The sequence below is a fragment of the Bombina bombina genome, chromosome 4 (assembly GCF_027579735.1).
Source record: "Bombina bombina isolate aBomBom1 chromosome 4, aBomBom1.pri, whole genome shotgun sequence".
In the NCBI taxonomy this organism is placed as follows: Eukaryota; Metazoa; Chordata; class Amphibia; order Anura; family Bombinatoridae; genus Bombina; species Bombina bombina.
Window position 1 is genome coordinate 198,476,774 of NC_069502.1, and position 20,646 is coordinate 198,497,419.

The following is a 20,646-nucleotide window of genomic DNA, read 5'->3' on the forward strand; positions in this document are numbered from 1 at the left end:
TTATCTGTCTTGTTACACAAACGACTGGCAGCTGTGCCAGATGTTCAAGCTTTTGTTCAGGCTTTGGTCAGGATCAAGCCTGTTTACAGACTTTTGACTCTTTCCTGGAGTCTAAATTTAGTTCTTTCAGTTCTTCAAGGGGTTCCATTTGAACCCTTACACTCCATAGATATCAAGTTGTTATCTTGGAAAGTTCTTTTGGTTGCTATTTCTTCTGCAAGAAGATTTTCTGAATTATCTGCTCTGCAGTGTAATCCGCCCTATCTGGTGTTTCATTCAGATAAGGTTGTTTTACGTACTAAACCTGGTTTCCTTCCAAAAGTTGTTTCCAACAAGAATATTAACCAGGAAATAGTTGTGCCTTCTTTGTGCCCGAATCCAGTTTCAAAGAAGGAACGTTTATTACACAATTTAGATGTAGTCCGTGCTTTAAAGTTCTATTTAGAAGCAACAAAGGATTTCAGACAAACGTCTTCTCTGTTTGTCGTTTATTCTGGCAAGAGGAGAGGTCAAAAAGCTACTGCTACCTCTCTTTCCTTTTGGCTGAAAAGCATCATCCGATTGGCTTACGAGACTGCCGGACGGCAGCCTCCTGAACGAATCACAGCTCACTCTACTAGGGCTGTGGCTTCCTCATGGGCCTTCAAGAACGAGGCTTCTGTTGATCAGATATGTAAGGCAGCGACTTGGTCTTCTCTGCACACTTTTGCCAAATTCTACAAATTTGATACTTTTGCTTCTTCTGAGGCTATTTTTGGGAGAAAGGTTTTGCAAGCCGTGGTGCCTTCTGTTTAGGTAACCTGATTGGCTCCCTCCCTTCATCCGTGTCCTAAAGCTTTGGTATTGGTTCCCACAAGTTATGGATGACGCCGTGGACCGGACACACCAATGTTAGAGAAAACAGAATTTATGCTTACCTGATAAATTACTTTCTCCAACGGTGTGTCCGGTCCACGGCCCGCCCTGGTTTTATAATCAGGTTTGATAAATTTCTTTCTTTAACTACAGTCACCACGGCACCCTATAGTTTCTCCTTTTTTTCTCCTGTCTGTCTGGGAGGGACTATATGGACAGCTTTTGCTGTGCTCTTTGCCATTTCCTGTTGGGGAGGAGAATATTCCCACAAGTTATGGATGACGCCGTGGACCGGACACACTGTTGGAGAAAGTAATTTATCAGGTAAGCATAAATTCTGTTTTTTCTTTCATGAATTAGGTAGAACATACAATGGTTGCACAGAATTTTTTTTTTTTTAAAACCGATATCAATTATTCAAATACTCAACGATACCAATTGCCAATACTTTTTTATGTCATGACAGTTAACCAAGCACAATACAGACTAATGATTTAAGAATGCTTCTTTATAATTATGTACTGTATCTCAAGACATTTTGAAATAATAAAAGTTTTATGTGCTTGTTGTCACAAAGTTCACAAACATGTTTATAAATAAAAATATTACAATAACATATATTAATAACAATAAATAGCAGCTGCAGCAGCTGGGGCTGGAAAGCTACAATTTAAAAGGGGGGATTACTGGAGGCAATTGGGTTGTAGGGTGCCTATATAAGTCATCAATCTGACATTTGTACTTAATACAAAGTAATATGATTTAATTCTGAAAATAATATCAGGGAAGGAGTATCCCAGTAATCCCCTTTGAGAAAAATGGGGCATTTGCATTCTACTGACTCAACATAAAATAGGGCTGGTCGTCATATTTTTCCAGGGCGGCTTTTTATTCCCAGTCCAGCCCTGGCTAAGGATGTTCCTCAGAGTACAGTATGTTTTGAGCATAATTGTGCAAGATGAGAACCAGTAGTATAACAGGTAATCCCAGTTTATTAACTGCCCAGTACTTCAGGGGTTTGTCTGAACAAGGTACAGTGATCTATCCAAGAAAGGCTTCCAGCTGTAAAGTAGCAGTTTTTGGAGCACTGCTCTGACGTACAATTATACAAATAACAGCAATTTGTATTGGCAGAACAGAAGTGAACAATATTTAGTTAAAGGGACAGTCAACACCAGAATTTTTGTTGTTTAAAAAGATAGATAATCCCTTTATTACCCATTCCCAGCCCAGTTTTTTGCAAAACCAATACTGTTATATTAATACACTTTTTACTTCTGTGACTAACTTGTATCTAAGCATCTTCTAACCGCCCCTAATCACATGACTTTTAGTTATTTTGCATATAGTTGCATTTTAGCCAATTAGTGCAGTGTCTGCCACTAGCCACGAGCGTGATCACAATGCTATCTATATGGCCTACATGAGCTTGCTCTCCCCTGCTGTGAAAAGTAAATAAAATAGAGGCGGCCTTCAAGGGCTTAGAAATTATCATATGTGCCTCCCTAGGTTTGAGTTCAACTAGAATACCAAGAGAACACAGCAAAATTGTTGATAAAAGTAAATTGGAAAGTTGTTTAAAATTACATGCCCTATTTGAAAAATGAAAGTTTTTTTTTGGACTTGACTGTCCCTTTAAGTCTCCACGCCAGCTTCAAATGAAATGGGAAAATGCAGTTTAAAAAAAATGCCACAAGATAGCGTATGGGTAGGAATTGGAGGTATGGTTTAAGTATCGGTGTATTTGTACAAGTACTCATGCAAATACTTGGTATCGGTACCGACACTAGTATCGGTGCAACCCTAATAATAATAAATTAAATAAATATATATATATATATATATATGCATGCATGCAGCCTAGATAAACCTTTCAGCAAAGGATAACAAGAGAAGGAAGCAAATTAAATAATAGAAGTAAATTGGAAAGTTGTTTAAAATTGTATGCTCTGTCTAAATCATGTCCTAATTAGACTTTACTGTCCCTTTTTAATGTCAGATCTAAATAAAGACATCTGGTGAGCCAATTACCAGCTAGCTGCCAGTAGTGCATTGCTTCTCCTGAGCATACTTCTGTATGTTTGTGAACAAGTGGTATACAGAGAACAGAGTAAATTTGATAATAGAAGTAAACTAAAAACTCTCGGCCTTAAACCTGAACATTTCATTTTGCCTTTTATAACTTTAATTCTGAAGTTTTAAAATAAATTGTGACCACTAGCTCATTAGTCGGGCAGAAACAGAAGAACAATTTGTTCTGAATTGTTTACAGAATTCATTTTAGCTGTAAATGCTGGGCCAAGTTGCTAAATCCTGACCTACCCAGGATAGAGATAACGGCTGATGTCCCATTCTGGTCTTTGTTATGAAGAGCAGGTAGTTTTGAGGCATCAATCAGGGTGTTGGGGTGGGGGTGTATTGCATTTGAACCTGCTAGTACAATTACCTATGAGTGATCGTGCATAACCCATATGGTGATGCGCCAGTGCCCTCTATACATCTATAAACATATATGTAAAATAGCTGGAGAAATATGAAATGCATCTTCTGTCATACTTAGTGCAAATGACTGTGCCAAGTTCATGGAGCCTGTAGAATTCTTTGTAAGGCTTTTGACCTTGAAGTCACCATGCAGCTGTTCACTGGCATGCATAGAATAGCTGTCTGGTTTTTATTCTCTTAAAGTGGACAGGTGTTCAGTAGGAACTGGTCCAGTTGGCATCAGTGCTGAGAAAACTAGAGAGCTTTCTTATCATTTACTGCATCCTAAGGCTAAACTGTACTAATGACATTGAGCTCATGTATTTATTTCATTTTCTGTTCAATACAGTGAAATAGGATATGCTTTATAGGGCCGTCATCAAACACAATAAAAATATATATAGTAAAATGCAGAGTAATGTAATAATCAGGCAGCTGTGAATATCGGTGTCAAACTCTCTCTGTAATGCTCATCATACTTGGCTATATATATATATTTCTCTTGTAAGGTGTATCCAGTCCACGGATCATCCATTAGTTGTGGGATATTCTCATTCCCAACAGGAAGTTGCAAGAGGACACCCACAGCAGAGCTGTCTATATTGCTCCTCCCCTCACTGCCATATCCAGTCATTCTCTTGCAACTCTCAACAAGCATGGAGGTAGTAAGAGATAAGTGATGAAATGTAGCTGTTATTTTGCTTCAATCAAGAGTTTATTATTTTTAAATAGTACCGGAGTTGTGCTATTTTGTTCCAGGCAGGAAAAAAGAAGAATCTGCCTGGGATTTCTATGATCTTAGCAGGTTGTAACTAAGATCCATTGCTGTTCTCACACATGTCTGAAGAGAGAGATAACTTCAGCGGGGGAATGGCGTGCAGGTTATCCTGCTATGAGGTATGTGCAGTTAATATTTTTCTAGAAGATGTGAAGGCTAGAAAATGATGCTGATACCAAATTTATGTAAGGTAAGCCTGAATACAGTGATTTAATAGCGACTGGTATCATGCTTACTTTCTGAGGTAAAACTCTTTTATATTTACAATATAAAACGTTTGCTGGCATGTTTAAACGTTTTTATATATACTTTGGTGATAAAACTTTATTGGGGCCTAGTTTTTTTTCCACATGGCTAGCTTAAATTTGCCTAGAAACAGTTTCCTGAGGCTTTCCACTGTGTTACTGTGAGTGGGAGGGGCCTAGTTTAGTGCTTTTTTGTGCATTAACTATTGCAGACTGAGACATCCAGGAGTTCCCTGAATGCTACAGGACATCTCTAAAGGGCTCTTAGGCTTCCAAAATAGTTTGTTGGGGAAGGTAGGCTCCACAGCAAGGCTGTGACAGTTTGGTGTGACAGTTCAAAAACCGGATCAAAAAACCGGATCAAAAAAACGATATAGACGTTTTTTTAACAAAGGGGTTAATCATCCATTTGCAAGTGGGTGCAATGCTCTGCTAGATTATTATACACACTGTAAAAATTTTGTTTGATTTACTGCCTTTTTTCACTGTTTTTTAAATTCTGACAAAATTTGTTTCTCTTAAAGGCACAGTACTGTTTTTTATATTTGCTTGTTAACTTGATTTAAAGTGTTTTCCAAGCTTGCTAGTCTCATTGCTAGTCTGTATAAACATGTCTGACATAGAGGAAACTCCTTGTTCATTATGTTTAAAAGCCATGGTGGAACCCCCTCTTAGAATGTGTACCAAATGTACTGATTTCACTTTAAGCAATAAAGATCATATTCTGTCTTTAAAAAACTTATCACCAGAGGAATCTGACGAGGGGGAAGTTATGCCCATATCGTTTACTTTACAAGACGTGGCGGCAGTCATGGATAATACACTGTCAGCGATATTAGCCAGACTACCTGTATTTAGAGGAAAGCGAGATAGCTCTGGAGTTAGACGAAATACAGAGCATACTGACGCTTTAAGAACTATGTCTGATACTGCCTCACAATATGCAGAAGCTGAAGGAGAGCTTCTTTCTGTGGGTGATATTTCTGACTCAGGGAAGATGATGCAACCTGATTCTGATATTTCTACATTTAAATTTAAGCTTGAACACCTCCGCGTGTTACTCAGGGAGGTTTTAGCTGCTCTGAATGACTGTGATACAATTGCAGTGCCAGAGAAATTGTGTAGACTGGATAAATACTATGCAGTGCCGGTGCATACTGATGTTTTTCCAATACCTAAAAGGTTTACAGAAATTATTACTAAGGAATGGGATAGACCAGGTGTGCCGTTCTCTACCCCTCCTGTTTTTAGAAAAATGTTTCCAATAGACGCCACCACACGGGACTTATGGCAGACAGTTCCTAAGGTGGAGGGAGCAGTTTCTACTCTAGCAAAGCGTACTACTATCCCTGTCGAGGACAGTTGTGCTTTCTTAGATCCAATGGATAAAAAGTTACCTTAAGAAAATGTTTATTCAACAAGGTTTTATCCTACAGCCCCTTGCATGCATTGCGCCTGTCACTGCTGCTGCGGCGTTCTGGTTTGAGTCTCTGGAAGAGGCTTTACAGGTAGCGACTCCATTGGATGAAAAACTTGACAAGCTTAGAGCACTTAAGCTAGCCAATTCCTTTGTTTTCTGATGCCATTGTTCATTTGACTAAACTAACGGCTAAGAATTCTGGTTTTGCTATCCAGGCGCGCAGAGCGCTATGGCTTAAATCATGGTCAGCTGACGTTATTTCAAAATCGAAGCTGCTTAACATTCCCTTCAAGGGGCAGACCCTATTCGGGCCTGGTCTGAAGGAGATTATATATATATATATATATATATATATATATATATATATATATATATATTATCACTGGAGGAAAAGGTCATGCTTTTCCTCAGGACAGGTCCAAACCAAGGGCCAAACAGTCTAATTTTCGTGCCTTTCGAAACTTCAAGGCAAGTGCGGCATCAACTTCCTCTAATGCAAAACAAGAGGGAACTTTTGCTCAGTCCAAGACGGTCTGGAGACCTAACCAGACCTGGAACAAGGATAAGCAGGCCAAAAAGCCTGCTGCTGCCGCCTCTAAGACAGCATGAAGGAACGGCCCCCTATCCGGTAACGGATCTAGTAGGGGGCAGACTTTCGCTCTTCACCCAGGCGTGGGCAAGAGATGTCCAGGATCCCTGGGCGTTGGAAATTATATCCCAGGTATATCTTCTGGACTTCAAGGCTTCCCCCCCCCCCAAAAGGGAGATTTCACCTTTCTCAATTATCTGCAAACCAGATAAAGAGAGAGGCATTCTTACACTGTGTACAAGACCTCCTAGTTATGGGAGTGATCCATCCAGTCCCAAAGGAGGAACAGGGACAGGGATTTTACTCAAATCTCTTTGTGGTTCCCAAAAAAGAGGGAACCTTCAGAACAATTTTGGATCTAAAGATCTTAAACAAATTCCTCAAAGTTCCGTCGTTCAAAGTTCCGATACACAAAGATCATCATCGGTTTCTCAGGTTTGCCTTCCTAGACAGGCACTACCAGTTTGTAGCTCTTCCCTTTGGGTTAGCTACAGCCCCAAGAATTTTTACGAAGGTTCTGGGGTCGCTTCTGGCGGTCCTAAGGCCACGGGGCATAGCAGTGGCCCCTTATTTAGATGACATCCTGATTCAGGCGTCAAACTTCCAAATTGCCAAGTCTCATACGGACATAGTGTTGGCATTTCTGAGGTCGCATGGGTGGAAGGTGAACGAGAAAAAGAGTTCTCTATCCCCCCTCACAAGAGTTTCCTTCCTAGGGACTCTGATAGATTCTGTAGAAATGAAAATTTACCTGACGGAGTCCAGGTTATCAAAACTTCTAAATTCCTGACGTGTTCTTTATTCCATTCCTCGCCCTTCGGTGGCTCAGTGCATGGAAGTAATCGGCTTAATGGTAGCGGCAATGGACATAGTGCCGTTTGCACGCCTACATCTCAGACCGCTGCAACTATGCATGCTCAGTCAGTGGAATGGGGATTACACAGATTTGTCCCCTTTACTGAATCTGGACCAAGAGACCAGGGATTCTCTTCTCTGGTGGCTATCTCGGGTCCATCTGTCCAAAGGTACGACCTTTCGCAGGCCAGATTGGACAATTGTAACGACAGATGCCAGCCTTCTAGGTTGGGGTGCAGTCTGGAACTCCCTGAAGGCTCAGGGATCGTGGACTCAGGAGTCGTCACTCCTTCCAATAAACATTCTGGATCTAAGAGCGATATTCAATGCTCTTCAGGCTTGGCCTCATCTAATGACAATGAGGTTCATCAGATTTCAGTCGGACAACATCACGACTGTGGCTTACATCAACCATCAAGGGGGAACAAGGAGTTCCCTAGCGATGTTAGAAGTCTCAAAGATGATTCGCTGGGCAGAGATTCACTCTTGCCACCTATCAGCTATCCATATCCCAGGTATAGAGAACTGGGAGGCAGATTTTCTAAGTCGACAGACTTTTCATCCGGGGGAGTGGGAACTCCATCCGGACGTGTTTGCACAATTGGTTCTTCGTTGGGGCAAACCAGAACTGGATCTCATGGCGTCTCGCCAGAACGCCAAGCTTCCTTGTTACGGATCCAGGTCCAGGGACTCCAAGGCAACGCTGATAGATGCTCTAGCAGCGCCTTGGTCCTTCAACCTGGCTTATGTATTTCCACCGTTTCCTCTGCTCCCTCGTCTGATTGCCAAAATCAAGCAGGAGAGAGCATCGGTGATCTTGATAGCGTCTACGTGGCCACGCAGGACTTAGTATGCAGATCTGGTGGACATGTTATCCTTTCCACCATGGACTCTGCCGCTGAGACAGGCCCTTCTACTTCAAGGTCCTTTCAACCATCCAAATCTAATTTCTGTGAGGCTGACTGCCTGGAGATTGAATGCTTGATTTTATCAAAGCGTGGTTTCTCCGAGTCAGTCATTGATACCTTAATTCAGGCACGGAAGCCTGTCACCAGGAAAATCTATCCTAAAATATGGCGTAAATATCTTTATTGGTGTGAATCTAAGGGCTACTCATGGAGTAAGGTCAGGATTCCCAGGATATTATATTTTCTCCAAGAAGGATTGGAGAAAGGATTGTCAGCTAGTTCCTTAAAGGGACAGATTTCTGCGCTATCTATTCTTTTACACAAGCGTCTGGCGGATGTCCCAGACGTTCAGGCATTTTGTCAGGCTTTAGTTAGAATCAAGCCTGTGTTTAAACCTGTTGCTCCACCTTGGAGCTTAAATTTGGTTCTTAAAATTCTTCAGGGGGTTCCGTTTGAACCTCTTCATTCCATAGATATCAAACTTTTATCTTGGAAAGTAATTTTTTTGGTAGCTATTTCCTCGGCTCGTAGAGTTTCCGAGTTATCTGCCTTACAATGTGATTCTCCTTATCTGATCTTCCATGCAGATAAGGTAGTTCTGCGTACCAAACCTGGGTTTTTACCTAAGGTGGTATCTAATAAGAATATCAATCAAGAGATTGTTGTTCCGTCTTTGTGTCCTAATCCTTCTTCAAAGAAGGAGCGTCTATTACACAATCTGGACGTGGTTCGTGCTTTAAAGTTTTACTTACAAGCTACTAAAGACTTTCGTCAAACATCTGCTTTGTTTGTTGTCTACTCTGGACAGAGGAGAGGTCAAAATGCTTCGGTAACCTCTTTCTTTTTGGCTAAGAAGCATAATCCGCTTAGCCTATGAGACTGCTGGCCAGCAGCCTCCAGAAAGGATTACAGCTCATTCTACTAGAGCTGTGGCTTCCACATGGGCCTTTAAAAATGAGGCTTCTGTTGAACAGATTTGTAAGGCGGCGACTTGGTCTTCGCTTCATACTTTTTAAAAATTCTACAAATTTGATACTTTTGCTTCTTCGGAGGCTATTTTTGGGAGAAAGGTTTTACAGGCAGTGGTACCTTCCGTTTAAGTACCTGCCTTGTCCCTCCCTTCATCCGTGTACTTTAGCTTTGGTATTGGTATCCCACAAGTAATGGATGATCCGTGGACTGGATACACCTTACAAGAGAAAACATAATTTATGCTTACCTGATAAATTTATTTCTCTTGTGGTGTATCCAGTCCACGGCCCGCCCTGTCATTTTAAGGCAGGTATTTTTTAATTTTAAACTACAGTCACCACTGCACCCTGTGGTTTCTCCTTTCTCTGCTTGTTTTCGGTCGAATGACTGGATATGGCAGTGAGGGGAGGAGCTATATAGACGGCTCTGCTGTGGGTGTCCTCTTGCAACTTCCTGTTGGGAATGAGAATATCCCACAAGCAATGGATGATCCGTGGACTGGATACACCACAAGAGAAATAAATTTATCAGGTAAGCATAAATTATGTTATACACTGTGTGTGTGTGTATATGTATGTGTGTATATATATATATATATATATATAGCAATATCCGTTCAACCCCTCAAGGTAGAAAAACGCTTCACTCTCCGGTCTCTTTCAAAATCCTTTATTAAGTATCCAACATCAAATGACAAAGTTCCCAAACGTTTCGATACCAACTGGTATCTTTTTCAATGGGTAATCAGAACATATCTATCCCAAAAGAAGATTCCTAATACTAACCACAAACCACTCACCTATATACACCTGTAAAGCCTCTCTGTCACTTCCGGTACATCAGAAAACCGCCCCACCATGCGCATGCGTCCAGGAGTTAGCCAACCGCATGGCTAATTTGCATATTCAATAACGTAATGACGTTTGCGTTCCAACCACGCATAGTTACTCCTTACTGTTTTAGCAGCTAATGCGCATGCCCAGGTGGCCGAAGTTCTAATAATACCGGACTAACTCTTACAAGTATAACTACTCTAAAATGTAAAAAAACTAACTATACCAAGTTAAAATCTATAATATGACTACCTGAGTTCTCAGAACAGACTTTATTCCTTCTATTTACAGAATATTAAGTAAGATACTTAGCATTTTTATATACAGTTTGCTAAGCTAGTCACAGCCCCCTTAATTATCTTATCCACAGTCTCCAAACCGTCTATTATCTAGTTAAAATATGTTATACTATAATTATCAATATAACATATAGCTTCTATGCCAATTGGAGTGCAGTGAGAGACTTAGTTGTGGCTACCGCAATACACCATATCTTCAGAGACTTTGTGAACCCATATATTCTGGACCAGTCCATCTTCCTGGGTGTTGATGACCTAGACCGATAAATCATGGACATTACACTTAAAGGAAGACACCAAAGTCCATCTGTACATTCAGACCCTTGGGAGCCACTGTGTCTAAACGATAAATCCAGGAGGTCTCAACTTGGAGTAGTTTCGTGTTCCTATCTCCACCCCTTCGTAAGGGGGGCACATGATCAATCAACATGGTCCTTAAACTTGCCGCTGTGTGCCCAGCTTGAAGGAAATGTCTGGCGACCGGTTGATCAGATGTTTTCTTGTCAATCGCTTGTCTAATCGCATGGCGATGATTGGCCATTCTATCTCGAAATGTAGTAGAGGTCTTCCCCACATAGACAAGCGAACATGGACACATTAGTATGTATACAACATACGTACTCATACATGACAATCTGTGTAGAATCTTGTATTTTCTCCCAGTGTGGGGGTGGTGAAAGAACATTCCTGTTAACATACTATTGCACGTAGTGCAGTCCCCACATCTATAGCAGCCAACTTTTTTCTTGCTATCCAGCCAAGTACCTTTTTCATAGCACTTCACAGGGTCATTATGGACAAGTAAATCCTTCAAATTGGGTGCTCTCTTATAAGCCATCCGTGGGGCTGATGTGTGCAGGAATGGTAGTGATTTGTCAGTATTGATAATGTCCCAGTTCTTCTTGACCGATTCAGACAATATCTTGGACACGGGGTTGAACGTGGTAACAAAGTTAATGATATCGCTATTGTTTTCTACTTTATCAGTAGGATCATGTGGTTGTAGCAGAGATGTTTGATCATCCCCGGCCAGGTTGGTTTGCACCTGTGTTATCAGTTTTCTTGTATAACCTCGTTGCTCCAATTTCTTAATCATTTCATCCTCCTGTACTCTTCTAGTCTCTCTTAGTGTGTTATTGCGGGCCACCCGCGTGAGTTGAGAGGATACCACACTCTTTTTTTGATGTTCAGGGTGAAAACTTGTGGATAGCAACAATGAGTTTCTATCCGTCGGTTTTGAATATAAGGAGGTAGAAAATTTGTAACAATCATCTTCTGTATAAACAGATATGTTTAGATCTAGGAATGGTATGCTCACCCTGTTATGGGCCACTTTAAATCGAATAGTTGACTCAAGCTGATTTAAGCTGTCAACCCACTGTTCTAGGGATTCCTCTGACCCTCTCCATACCAAAAACACATCGTCAATATACCTGACATACAGTTTAATTTTATCAATTGTGCAAATGTGCATGACCATAGTCTCATACCAAGACATATACGCTCCCGCATACGCCAATCTGTATATGTCTTGGTATGAGACTATGGTCATGCACATTTGCACAATTGATAAAATTAAACTGTATGTCAGGTATATTGACGATGTGTTTTTGGTATGGAGAGGGTCAGAGGAATCCCTAGAACAGTGGGTTGACAGCTTAAATCAGCTTGAGTCAACTATTCGATTTAAAGTGGCCCATAACAGGGTGAGCATACCATTCCTAGATCTAAACATATCTGTTTATACAGAAGATGATTGTTACAAATTTTCTACCTCCTTATATTCAAAACCGACGGATAGAAACTCATTGTTGCTATCCACAAGTTTTCACCCTGAACATCAAAAAAAGAGTGTGGTATCCTCTCAACTCACGCGGGTGGCCCGCAATAACACACTAAGAGAGACTAGAAGAGTACAGGAGGATGAAATGATTAAGAAATTGGAGCAACGAGGTTATACAAGAAAACTGATAACACAGGTGCAAACCAACCTGGCCGGGGATGATCAAACATCTCTGCTACAACCACATGATCCTACTGATAAAGTAGAAAACAATAGCGATATCATTAACTTTGTTACCACGTTCAACCCCGTGTCCAAGATATTGTCTGAATCGGTCAAGAAGAACTGGGACATTATCAATACTGACAAATCACTACCATTCCTGCACACATCAGCCCCACGGATGGCTTATAAGAGAGCACCCAATTTGAAGGATTTACTTGTCCATAATGACCCTGTGAAGTGCTATGAAAAAGGTACTTGGCTGGATAGCAAGAAAAAAGTTGGCTGCTATAGATGTGGGGACTGCACTACGTGCAATAGTATGTTAACAGGAATGTTCTTTCACCACCCCCACACTGGGAGAAAATACAAGATTCTACACAGATTGTCATGTATGAGTACGTATGTTGTATACATACTAATGTGTCCATGTTCGCTTGTCTATGTGGGGAAGACCTCTACTACATTTCGAGATAGAATGGCCAATCATCGCCATGCGATTAGACAAGCGATTGACAAGAAAACATCTGATCAACCGGTCGCCAGACATTTCCTTCAAGCTGGGCACACAGCGGCAAGTTTAAGGACCATGTTGATTGATCATGTGCCCCCCTTACGAAGGGGTGGAGATAGGAACACGAAACTACTCCAAGTTGAGACCTCCTGGATTTATCGTTTAGACACAGTGGCTCCCAAGGGTCTGAATGTACAGATGGACTTTGGTGTCTTCCTTTAAGTGTAATGTCCATGATTTATCGGTCTAGGTCATCAACACCCAGGAAGATGGACTGGTCCAGAATATATGGGTTCACAAAGTCTCTGAAGATATGGTGTATTGCGGTAGCCACAACTAAGTCTCTCACTGCACTCCAATTGGCATAGAAGCTATATGTTATATTGATAATTATAGTATAACATATTTTAACTAGATAATAGACGGTTTGGAGACTGTGGATAAGATAATTAAGGGGGCTGTGACTAGCTTAGCAAACTGTATATAAAAATGCTAAGTATCTTACTTAATATTCTGTAAATAGAAGGAATAAAGTCTGTTCTGAGAACTCAGGTAGTCATATTATAGATTTTAACTTGGTATAGTTAGTTTTTTTACATTTTAGAGTAGTTATACTTGTAAGAGTTAGTCCGGTATTATTAGAACTTCGGCCACCTGGGCATGCGCATTAGCTGCTAAAACAGTAAGGAGTAACTATGCGTGGTTGGAACGCAAACGTCATTACGTTATTGAATATGCAAATTAGCCATGCGGTTGGCTAACTCCTGGACGCATGCGCATGGTGGGGCGGTTTTCTGATGTACCGGAAGTGACAGAGAGGCTTTACAGGTGTATATAGGTGAGTGGTTTGTGGTTAGTATTAGGAATCTTCTTTTGGGATAGATATGTTCTGATTACCCATTGAAAAAGATACCAGTTGGTATCGAAACGTTTGGGAACTTTGTCATTTGATGTTGGATACTTAATAAAGGATTTTGAAAGAGACCGGAGAGTGAAGCGTTTTTCTACCTTGAGGGGTTGAACGGATATTGCTATATGTTTTCAACGCAGCACCCCGGCGGATGTCTTATGTCACAGTGAGTGCACCTGTCTGGATATTTGTATATATATATATATATATACGCACGCACACACACACACAGCACATGCATGCAAACACAAAGAAAACCACATTCCTTTTCAGTTATATACACGGTGTATGAGCATGCATTCCTAATGCTAGGATAGATGCACATTCTCCTGTTACTTTCAGTGTGAGGCATGTGACTTTACATTCTCAGTGCCAGTTAGGTTCTAGTAAAGCTCATTATCAGCTCTTATCTCTGTAATACTCAGGTGACATACTCAACAAATGTCTGTCATTCACCTTAGAGAGGCATTTAAATGTGTTAAAGGTACTTTTTACATAGTGGGCTATTTTAATTTTAAAACTGGAAGTGCATATCTGTGTACAACTGCTCCATGGGATAAAATCTCTCCGGTTGGTTGACAGTGACAGTCCCTAAAAGCATAAGAACCATTTTTTTAAAAAACAAATATTCATGTAATGAACAATAAACATATAAACTGTAAAGCTTATTAAATTGGCCTTATTTCGATGCAGCTACCAAAAACAGTGGCCTTTCATTTGTTTACATAAACACAAATCTATATGTGCTACTGCTTGTGAGGAATAAAGTGTGTGTGTGTGTGGTAATGATCTCGCTTTACAAATAAATATAGGTGAATAAGTCTTATTTTGCTGTCAAGTTTGTAGCAGACTCAGCATGAACACTCCCGATCATACAACAAGAAAGTGGTTTGTCATATTCCCTTCCAGTTCTGTTTCTTTTATGTTACTGGGAAGGAATTTGCTATTCCAGTTGTATGTATACTGCATGTCTGCAGTCTTTAGATTTGGCTACAAGATAAATTTTACTCCCCATAATAACGTGTGAGTTCTGTGGTATTTATCCTAAAATGTGCCTTCTTGCTTCAATGGTTTCAGTCAAGCATGGATTATTTCCTTGCATTTGTTTGGAACTGGAGATTGAACCAAGAATACGGTAATTACAGCAGTCAAGAATGAAACAGTGCTGGCTGCTGAGGCAAAATGGGCAATTGCCTGTGGTAATGAAATCTCTCTGGTTCTCAATTATGCCGATGTCATGTGTAAGGTATGCTGGGAATTTAGGTAAACTGTGTTGTGATTTGCTGATCTGCTACAAATACCTTTTAAAGGGACAGTATACACCAATTTTCATATAACGGCATGTAATAGACACTACTTTAAAGAATAATATGCACAGATACTAATATAAAAATCCAGTATAAACCTTTTTTAAAAACTTACTTAGTAGCTCCCAGTTTAGCACTGTTAAGTTTAGGCTGGGACACCCAGTGGAAAGGGCTGGGAAAACAAGAAGAGCAGACACTCTTCCCCTCCCCCCACACCTGCATTTGAAAAGACAAATTACACAAACAGGAGCCAGCAGGAGTCTGTAAACACGTGTATGCGTCTATCTTGGGCTTGGTAAGGGGTCTGAAAATCAGCACAATGTTATTAAAAAAAATAAGCAAAACTATACATTGTTACAAAAACACTCCCAGATGGCTATATAAATGGATCATCTATAAAACATTTATGCAAAGAAAAATCTAATGTATAATGTCTCTTTAATGCAAATGTTGGCATTTCTTAATCTTCATTTAGTGAACATTTTAAGCAATGACTCAGACGTCAAATTGAGCAGTGCAAAAGAGAAGGCACATAAAGGGAGATCTGGTGCATATTAAAGGGACATTTTAAAATACAAATGCAACTTTTATTGTGTTAAATAATGCATGTATAATGCGTGTGTTTTGTTTATATATGTATGTACATACGAACAGTGTGTACTGTATGTGTTCATTTATATTAAATTTGATTCATGTCTGTGATGCTGATTTTTCTTAGGTCCAAAATAAAGCAAATTAACTAGAACCCATATTTTCTAATTACTCTTACATAGAAACTAATTCTTGAGTGAATTAATTTTGTGTTTATTTTGTTTTAGGAAATTTTATTACATCACGTTGCTCAGAGACCCTGTTTCACGATACCTTAGTGAATGGAGACATGTGCAGCGAGGGGCCACCTGGAAAACCTCTCTCCATATGTGTGACGGGAGGACACCAACACCAGAAGAGTTGCCACCTTGCTATGAAGGAACAGACTGGTCTGGATGCACTCTTCAGGAGTTCATGGAATGTCCCTACAACTTGGCCAATAATCGCCAGGTCAGGATGCTGGCAGACCTCAGCCTAGTGGGATGCTATAATATGTCCTTTATTCCAGACAATAAACGAGCTCAGCTCCTTTTGGACAGTGCCAAAAAGAACTTGAAGGATATGGCCTTTTTTGGACTCACAGAGTTTCAAAGGAAGACTCAGTATCTTTTTGAGAGAACTTTCCACCTTAAATTCATCAGACCTTTCATGCAATATAACAATACAAGAGCTGGTGGAGTTGACTTGGAGAATAGCACCATCCAAAGGATTGAGGAGCTTAATGATTTGGACATGCAACTATACGACTATGCAAAGGACCTCTTTCAGCAGCGCTACCAATTCAAAAGACAGGTTGAGAGGATGGAGCAAAGGAAGAAAAATCGGGAAGAGAGACTTCTCCAGCGCTCTAATGAGGCATATGCTAAGGAAGATACAGAGGACCAAATGCGCTGGCCAACAGAAGACTACATGAGCCATATAATAGAGAAGTGGTAGATAAGGATGGACTTTTATACTACTGGGGAATCTGGGTTAACACTTGTTCTGATTTTATACAGTACATGGAAGAAATTTGACATCACTTTTATTTAAGCAGTCTGTAGCATAGTCAAAGCTTCCATGACCGTTTGTATGTATGTAGAATGAGCATAAACCATAAACTGCAGCCTTGTGCATCATCATGTCAGTCCCACATCATAAAGTAAAAAGCAGTGGATAGTGGTATGTTTAATGGGGCAGGTTATGTGTTAAGTTTTCATATTATTATTTATTAGAAACAAATTGTAATAGGGTAACTAAGCACAATGTTCAGATTTTTACTGTCCTGATTTTATATGAGATTAAATGCATAGTTAAAGTTCCACTTGTCAGCCATGTCACATTGCAGAATTAGAGCATTTTATATTTTGTTTACTGGAATGTCCCTTTAAGGTAAATATAGTGTTACATTACCCTGATTTGTCTTCTGTTACATTGCCCTAGATTTTTAAAAGTATCAAGTGACGCCAGTGCTATTTATTTTATTTATTTATTTTTTTTGAAGAGTTTGACCACACAATTTCCAGCAGCCTCTGTGCTCACTTTAGTTTTCCAGTAACAGACTTCCCCTAAGCATACAGCTTACTGTACATGTGTACGTTAAAGTCATGACAGCCCTCTAATTTAGCACTTAGCACAGCAGCCCTGATGGAAAGTCTGTGATGCTTGAAAACCAGGTAGGCGATGAACAGCATCCGCAAGAATAATCACAGGTGCATATATTTACATTAATAAATACCAGGTTGGATCTCAGTGGTACGCAGAATGTTCTATAGTATGCAATTAATTATTGTGTTAACCTTATACATTGTTGCATAAAAAGTGCGTTGACGCTTACAAAACCTGAATTCAGACACAGAAGTTACAGTTTATAGTAAGCTGCTGAAACACATGGTATGAAGTGAGACCATCTCTGACAAGCCTTAAAAAAAAAAAATTGTAATCTGTGTCCAGTGGGTAACGACTGGAGTGCTGAGCACCTGGAAACTTTTGTGCACACAAATAGCTGTAATAAATAAGTAAAAGTACATTTTTAGTCATCTAAACAGTGTCGTAAATTTGCATCACTTTCAGTAACATTGCCCCCTTCATATGTGGTTGCTAAAGACACCACTACAAGATTGTAAGATTCTGTTTGCCTAATTGTAATTACAAGAAATTTCTGTTGTGTTGCTATAGAATTAACATCTTTTTACTATTCTTGTTTTTCAATAGCCAAACTCCCCTACCATTTGCCTTATTTGGATTTTTTTGCAGTTATCAGTTAAAGGCAATTAGGGAAATATATGTAGCAGGGTTATCCTTGAGAAGTCAGCAGGGTGTATTTCAAGTTATGAGAATTAGAAAATCCTCAATTTTCAGAGCTAAATTATATGAAAAGGAGGCAAACTAAATAATTAAAGTACATTCCAAAGTGGTTTCCTTAGGCATAAGTGAACTTTTTTCTTCTTTTTTATATAAAAATCTCCTCAAAGTTCTGTTGCAAAATGCTGCTAGAACACCATTAATAGGAGCCTGTCCGATACAGAATTGCTTCTTTTAAAGGGACAGGAAAATTGAATGCATTTCTATGGGCTACGTTTTTTCATATTAAAAACATAAATTCTACCTTTTTGCTGCAGTCTCTGCAGCACCCTCTGGTTTAATCATTTGGGTACTTCAAGCAAGTCAGAGGCATCTCATAATCCTTTCTCCTGGAAGAGAGCGCAGTCCCAGTTGCTTATTGCCTTAGGGAAGAGACAGACGGAGCTGATGCTCACATGTTAAGTATGGCTTCAGTACCCCTCTTCCCTGTGGCACAAGCACCCAGGAGCGCACTACCATTTTGTATAGTTCCTGGGCCGGCGCTCGGACGGTACAACCTATACGGACTTTATCAACCCCAACCTACTTTTAATTAAACATAAAAAGTTCTGTTTGCACGCAGATATTAAGCAAAACTGCACTTCACAGAAAAAGGAAGACTTTGTAGTGCCTTTTTTACAGCTGCAAAAAAAGTAGGGATATGTGTAAATTCTTATGGTGCGACTGTAATGCATTGTATAATGTCACTACTAATGTATGTACAAAGTCTGTTTTATTGCTTGTTTTAAGCCTGTTGCCATGGAGATAAAGGTGTTACTGTGCATGCACACTGTATCTATAGCCCCTCCCCATCACAACCACCACTGGGATGCACTTTAACATGGAACTGGATTATACAATCTCTGATTGGCTATATAATTTATGCCAAAAAAAAACTGCAACTGATGGGCTGGCTGTTATTGAATTTTAATAATTTAAATGTACCTCTTACAAACAACCTACTTTTAAAAGGCATATTTGGTTTATGTAGAATGGACGGAAGTGATTGCATTCCTTTCATTACACTTTTTAATGCTTTGGTGATCGCATCCAATTAATGCAGGAGTTGACATATTTACAGCCAAGAAATTGTGAACCCAGTCACTGGATTATACATACAGATCACTATATGTAGATTAATGGAATTTATCAAGAGCTGCATTTTTTTTTATATATGAATTGTACCAGTGGTTAAATATTCCTCATATCCCTTCTGCTAGATTAGCAACAACCATGGCGTAATGAGTATCTTTGTCTATAATTTGCCTCCTGTTAAACATACCACTAAATACATTTTACAGAATGGACTGGGGTTTTAGCTTTGTAATTGGTGTTACAAGAAAAGCACTTAACTTTACTGGTACTTGTAATTGTTAGAACTTTATCATGAATTTCTCAAACCCTAAATTTGAAGTTCACAGGGATATATTATTAAATTAGTGAAATTGATCCTCAAGAGCTCATAAAAGACTAAAATAGAACTACAAAATTGCTACATAATTAACAATGCGTTTGTCACTGTATTTAACTTGCATTTCATTGTATGCAATAAAAAAAAAATCTGCTCATCACAAAAAATCTATTTTAATATATATTATTGAGCAGAGATATATTTCAATGATTTTAGATTTCACATATCTCTGGTCTCTTCTTGGTAAATACATACTCTATTTCTTTCAGGCTTGCACTAGGGCTTGTACAAAGCCAAGTTTGAAATTTAACCTGTAAATAAAATTGGTCTATCAGTGACTCTGTCAAAGTGAAGTCAACCTCTCAAAACTGCTTTGGAATTGAATCATCTGTTAATATGTCTCTATATGGAAAGCTGAAACCATTCAGGGTATATTTGTGAAATTTATCGATTTCTAAAGGGAAAAAAATGATCTTTTAATTATAACCAAAGTTATTTTGAGAATTCAACCTCTCTTTTTAATTTTATTCACCTGAATGTGCAAAGTTAATGAAATTATTCCGATTGTTTCCCTGTTACATAATTATATGCACTGGATTTATACATCTGCTCTATATGATGGTGTACCTGGTCTCAGATTCTTTATGCCTATATTGCAGTTTTAACAAATTGTTTTTCCCCAATAAGCATCTTTTCTGTCACTTTTTGTAAGCCATTGAAATCACTGTGAAACATACTTTTCATGTTGCTTTAATAAACTAAAGATTTATGTCTTATTAAATTTGTTTGCAACAATACCAATGTAATGACTAAAGAAGAGTTACTATTTGTGTGCTTTTGTCCCTGTGTTTGTGTAGTTATTACTTTGTATATTTTAAAGGCCAGTACTTGACACACTTGTAAAATGTTCTTATATGTTCACCAATCACAAATGTTTACAATTTAAGGTCCAGTGGCGCGCTAAGAGTTACGTACAAGTGAAAAGGGGTTTATCGCACGTAGGGTTTAGCACTTAGGTTGAAAATGAACGTGTGAGCGCAATCACTTTTTACACTAGAATGATTACCATGTTAGAGCTCTGGTTAACTGTTTTGCGAACACAAGTGTCACAAAATACATTAAAAAGTACAGTTACACTCATAACACTAATAAAAAATTTTTTTTAAATTGCACAAAAGTCTAAGCGTTATTTCCTAAGATAGGGAGAGTCTGCGGCTTCATTCCTTACTGTTGGGAAATACAACACCTGGCCACCAAGAGGAGGCAAAGACACCCCAGCCAAAGGTTAAAATATCCCCCCCCCCCCACTTCCTCATTTACCCCAGTCATTCTTTGCCTTTCGTCATGTTAG

The 20,646-nt window shown here is 39.4% G+C and overlaps 1 protein-coding gene across 1 annotated transcript in view; it reads left to right on the top strand.

Moving 5' to 3' along the window:
* The window catches only part of HS6ST1 (heparan sulfate 6-O-sulfotransferase 1), a 249,272-nt gene extending 229,180 nt beyond the window's left edge, over positions 1-20,092 (top strand). The window contains exon 2 of the mRNA XM_053709746.1: positions 15,790-20,092. Within this exon, the coding sequence (XP_053565721.1) occupies positions 15,790-16,498 (709 nt within the window). The 3' untranslated portion in view covers positions 16,499-20,092. The remainder of the gene's footprint in view (positions 1-15,789) is intronic.
* Positions 20,093-20,646: the final 554 nt, after the last annotated feature.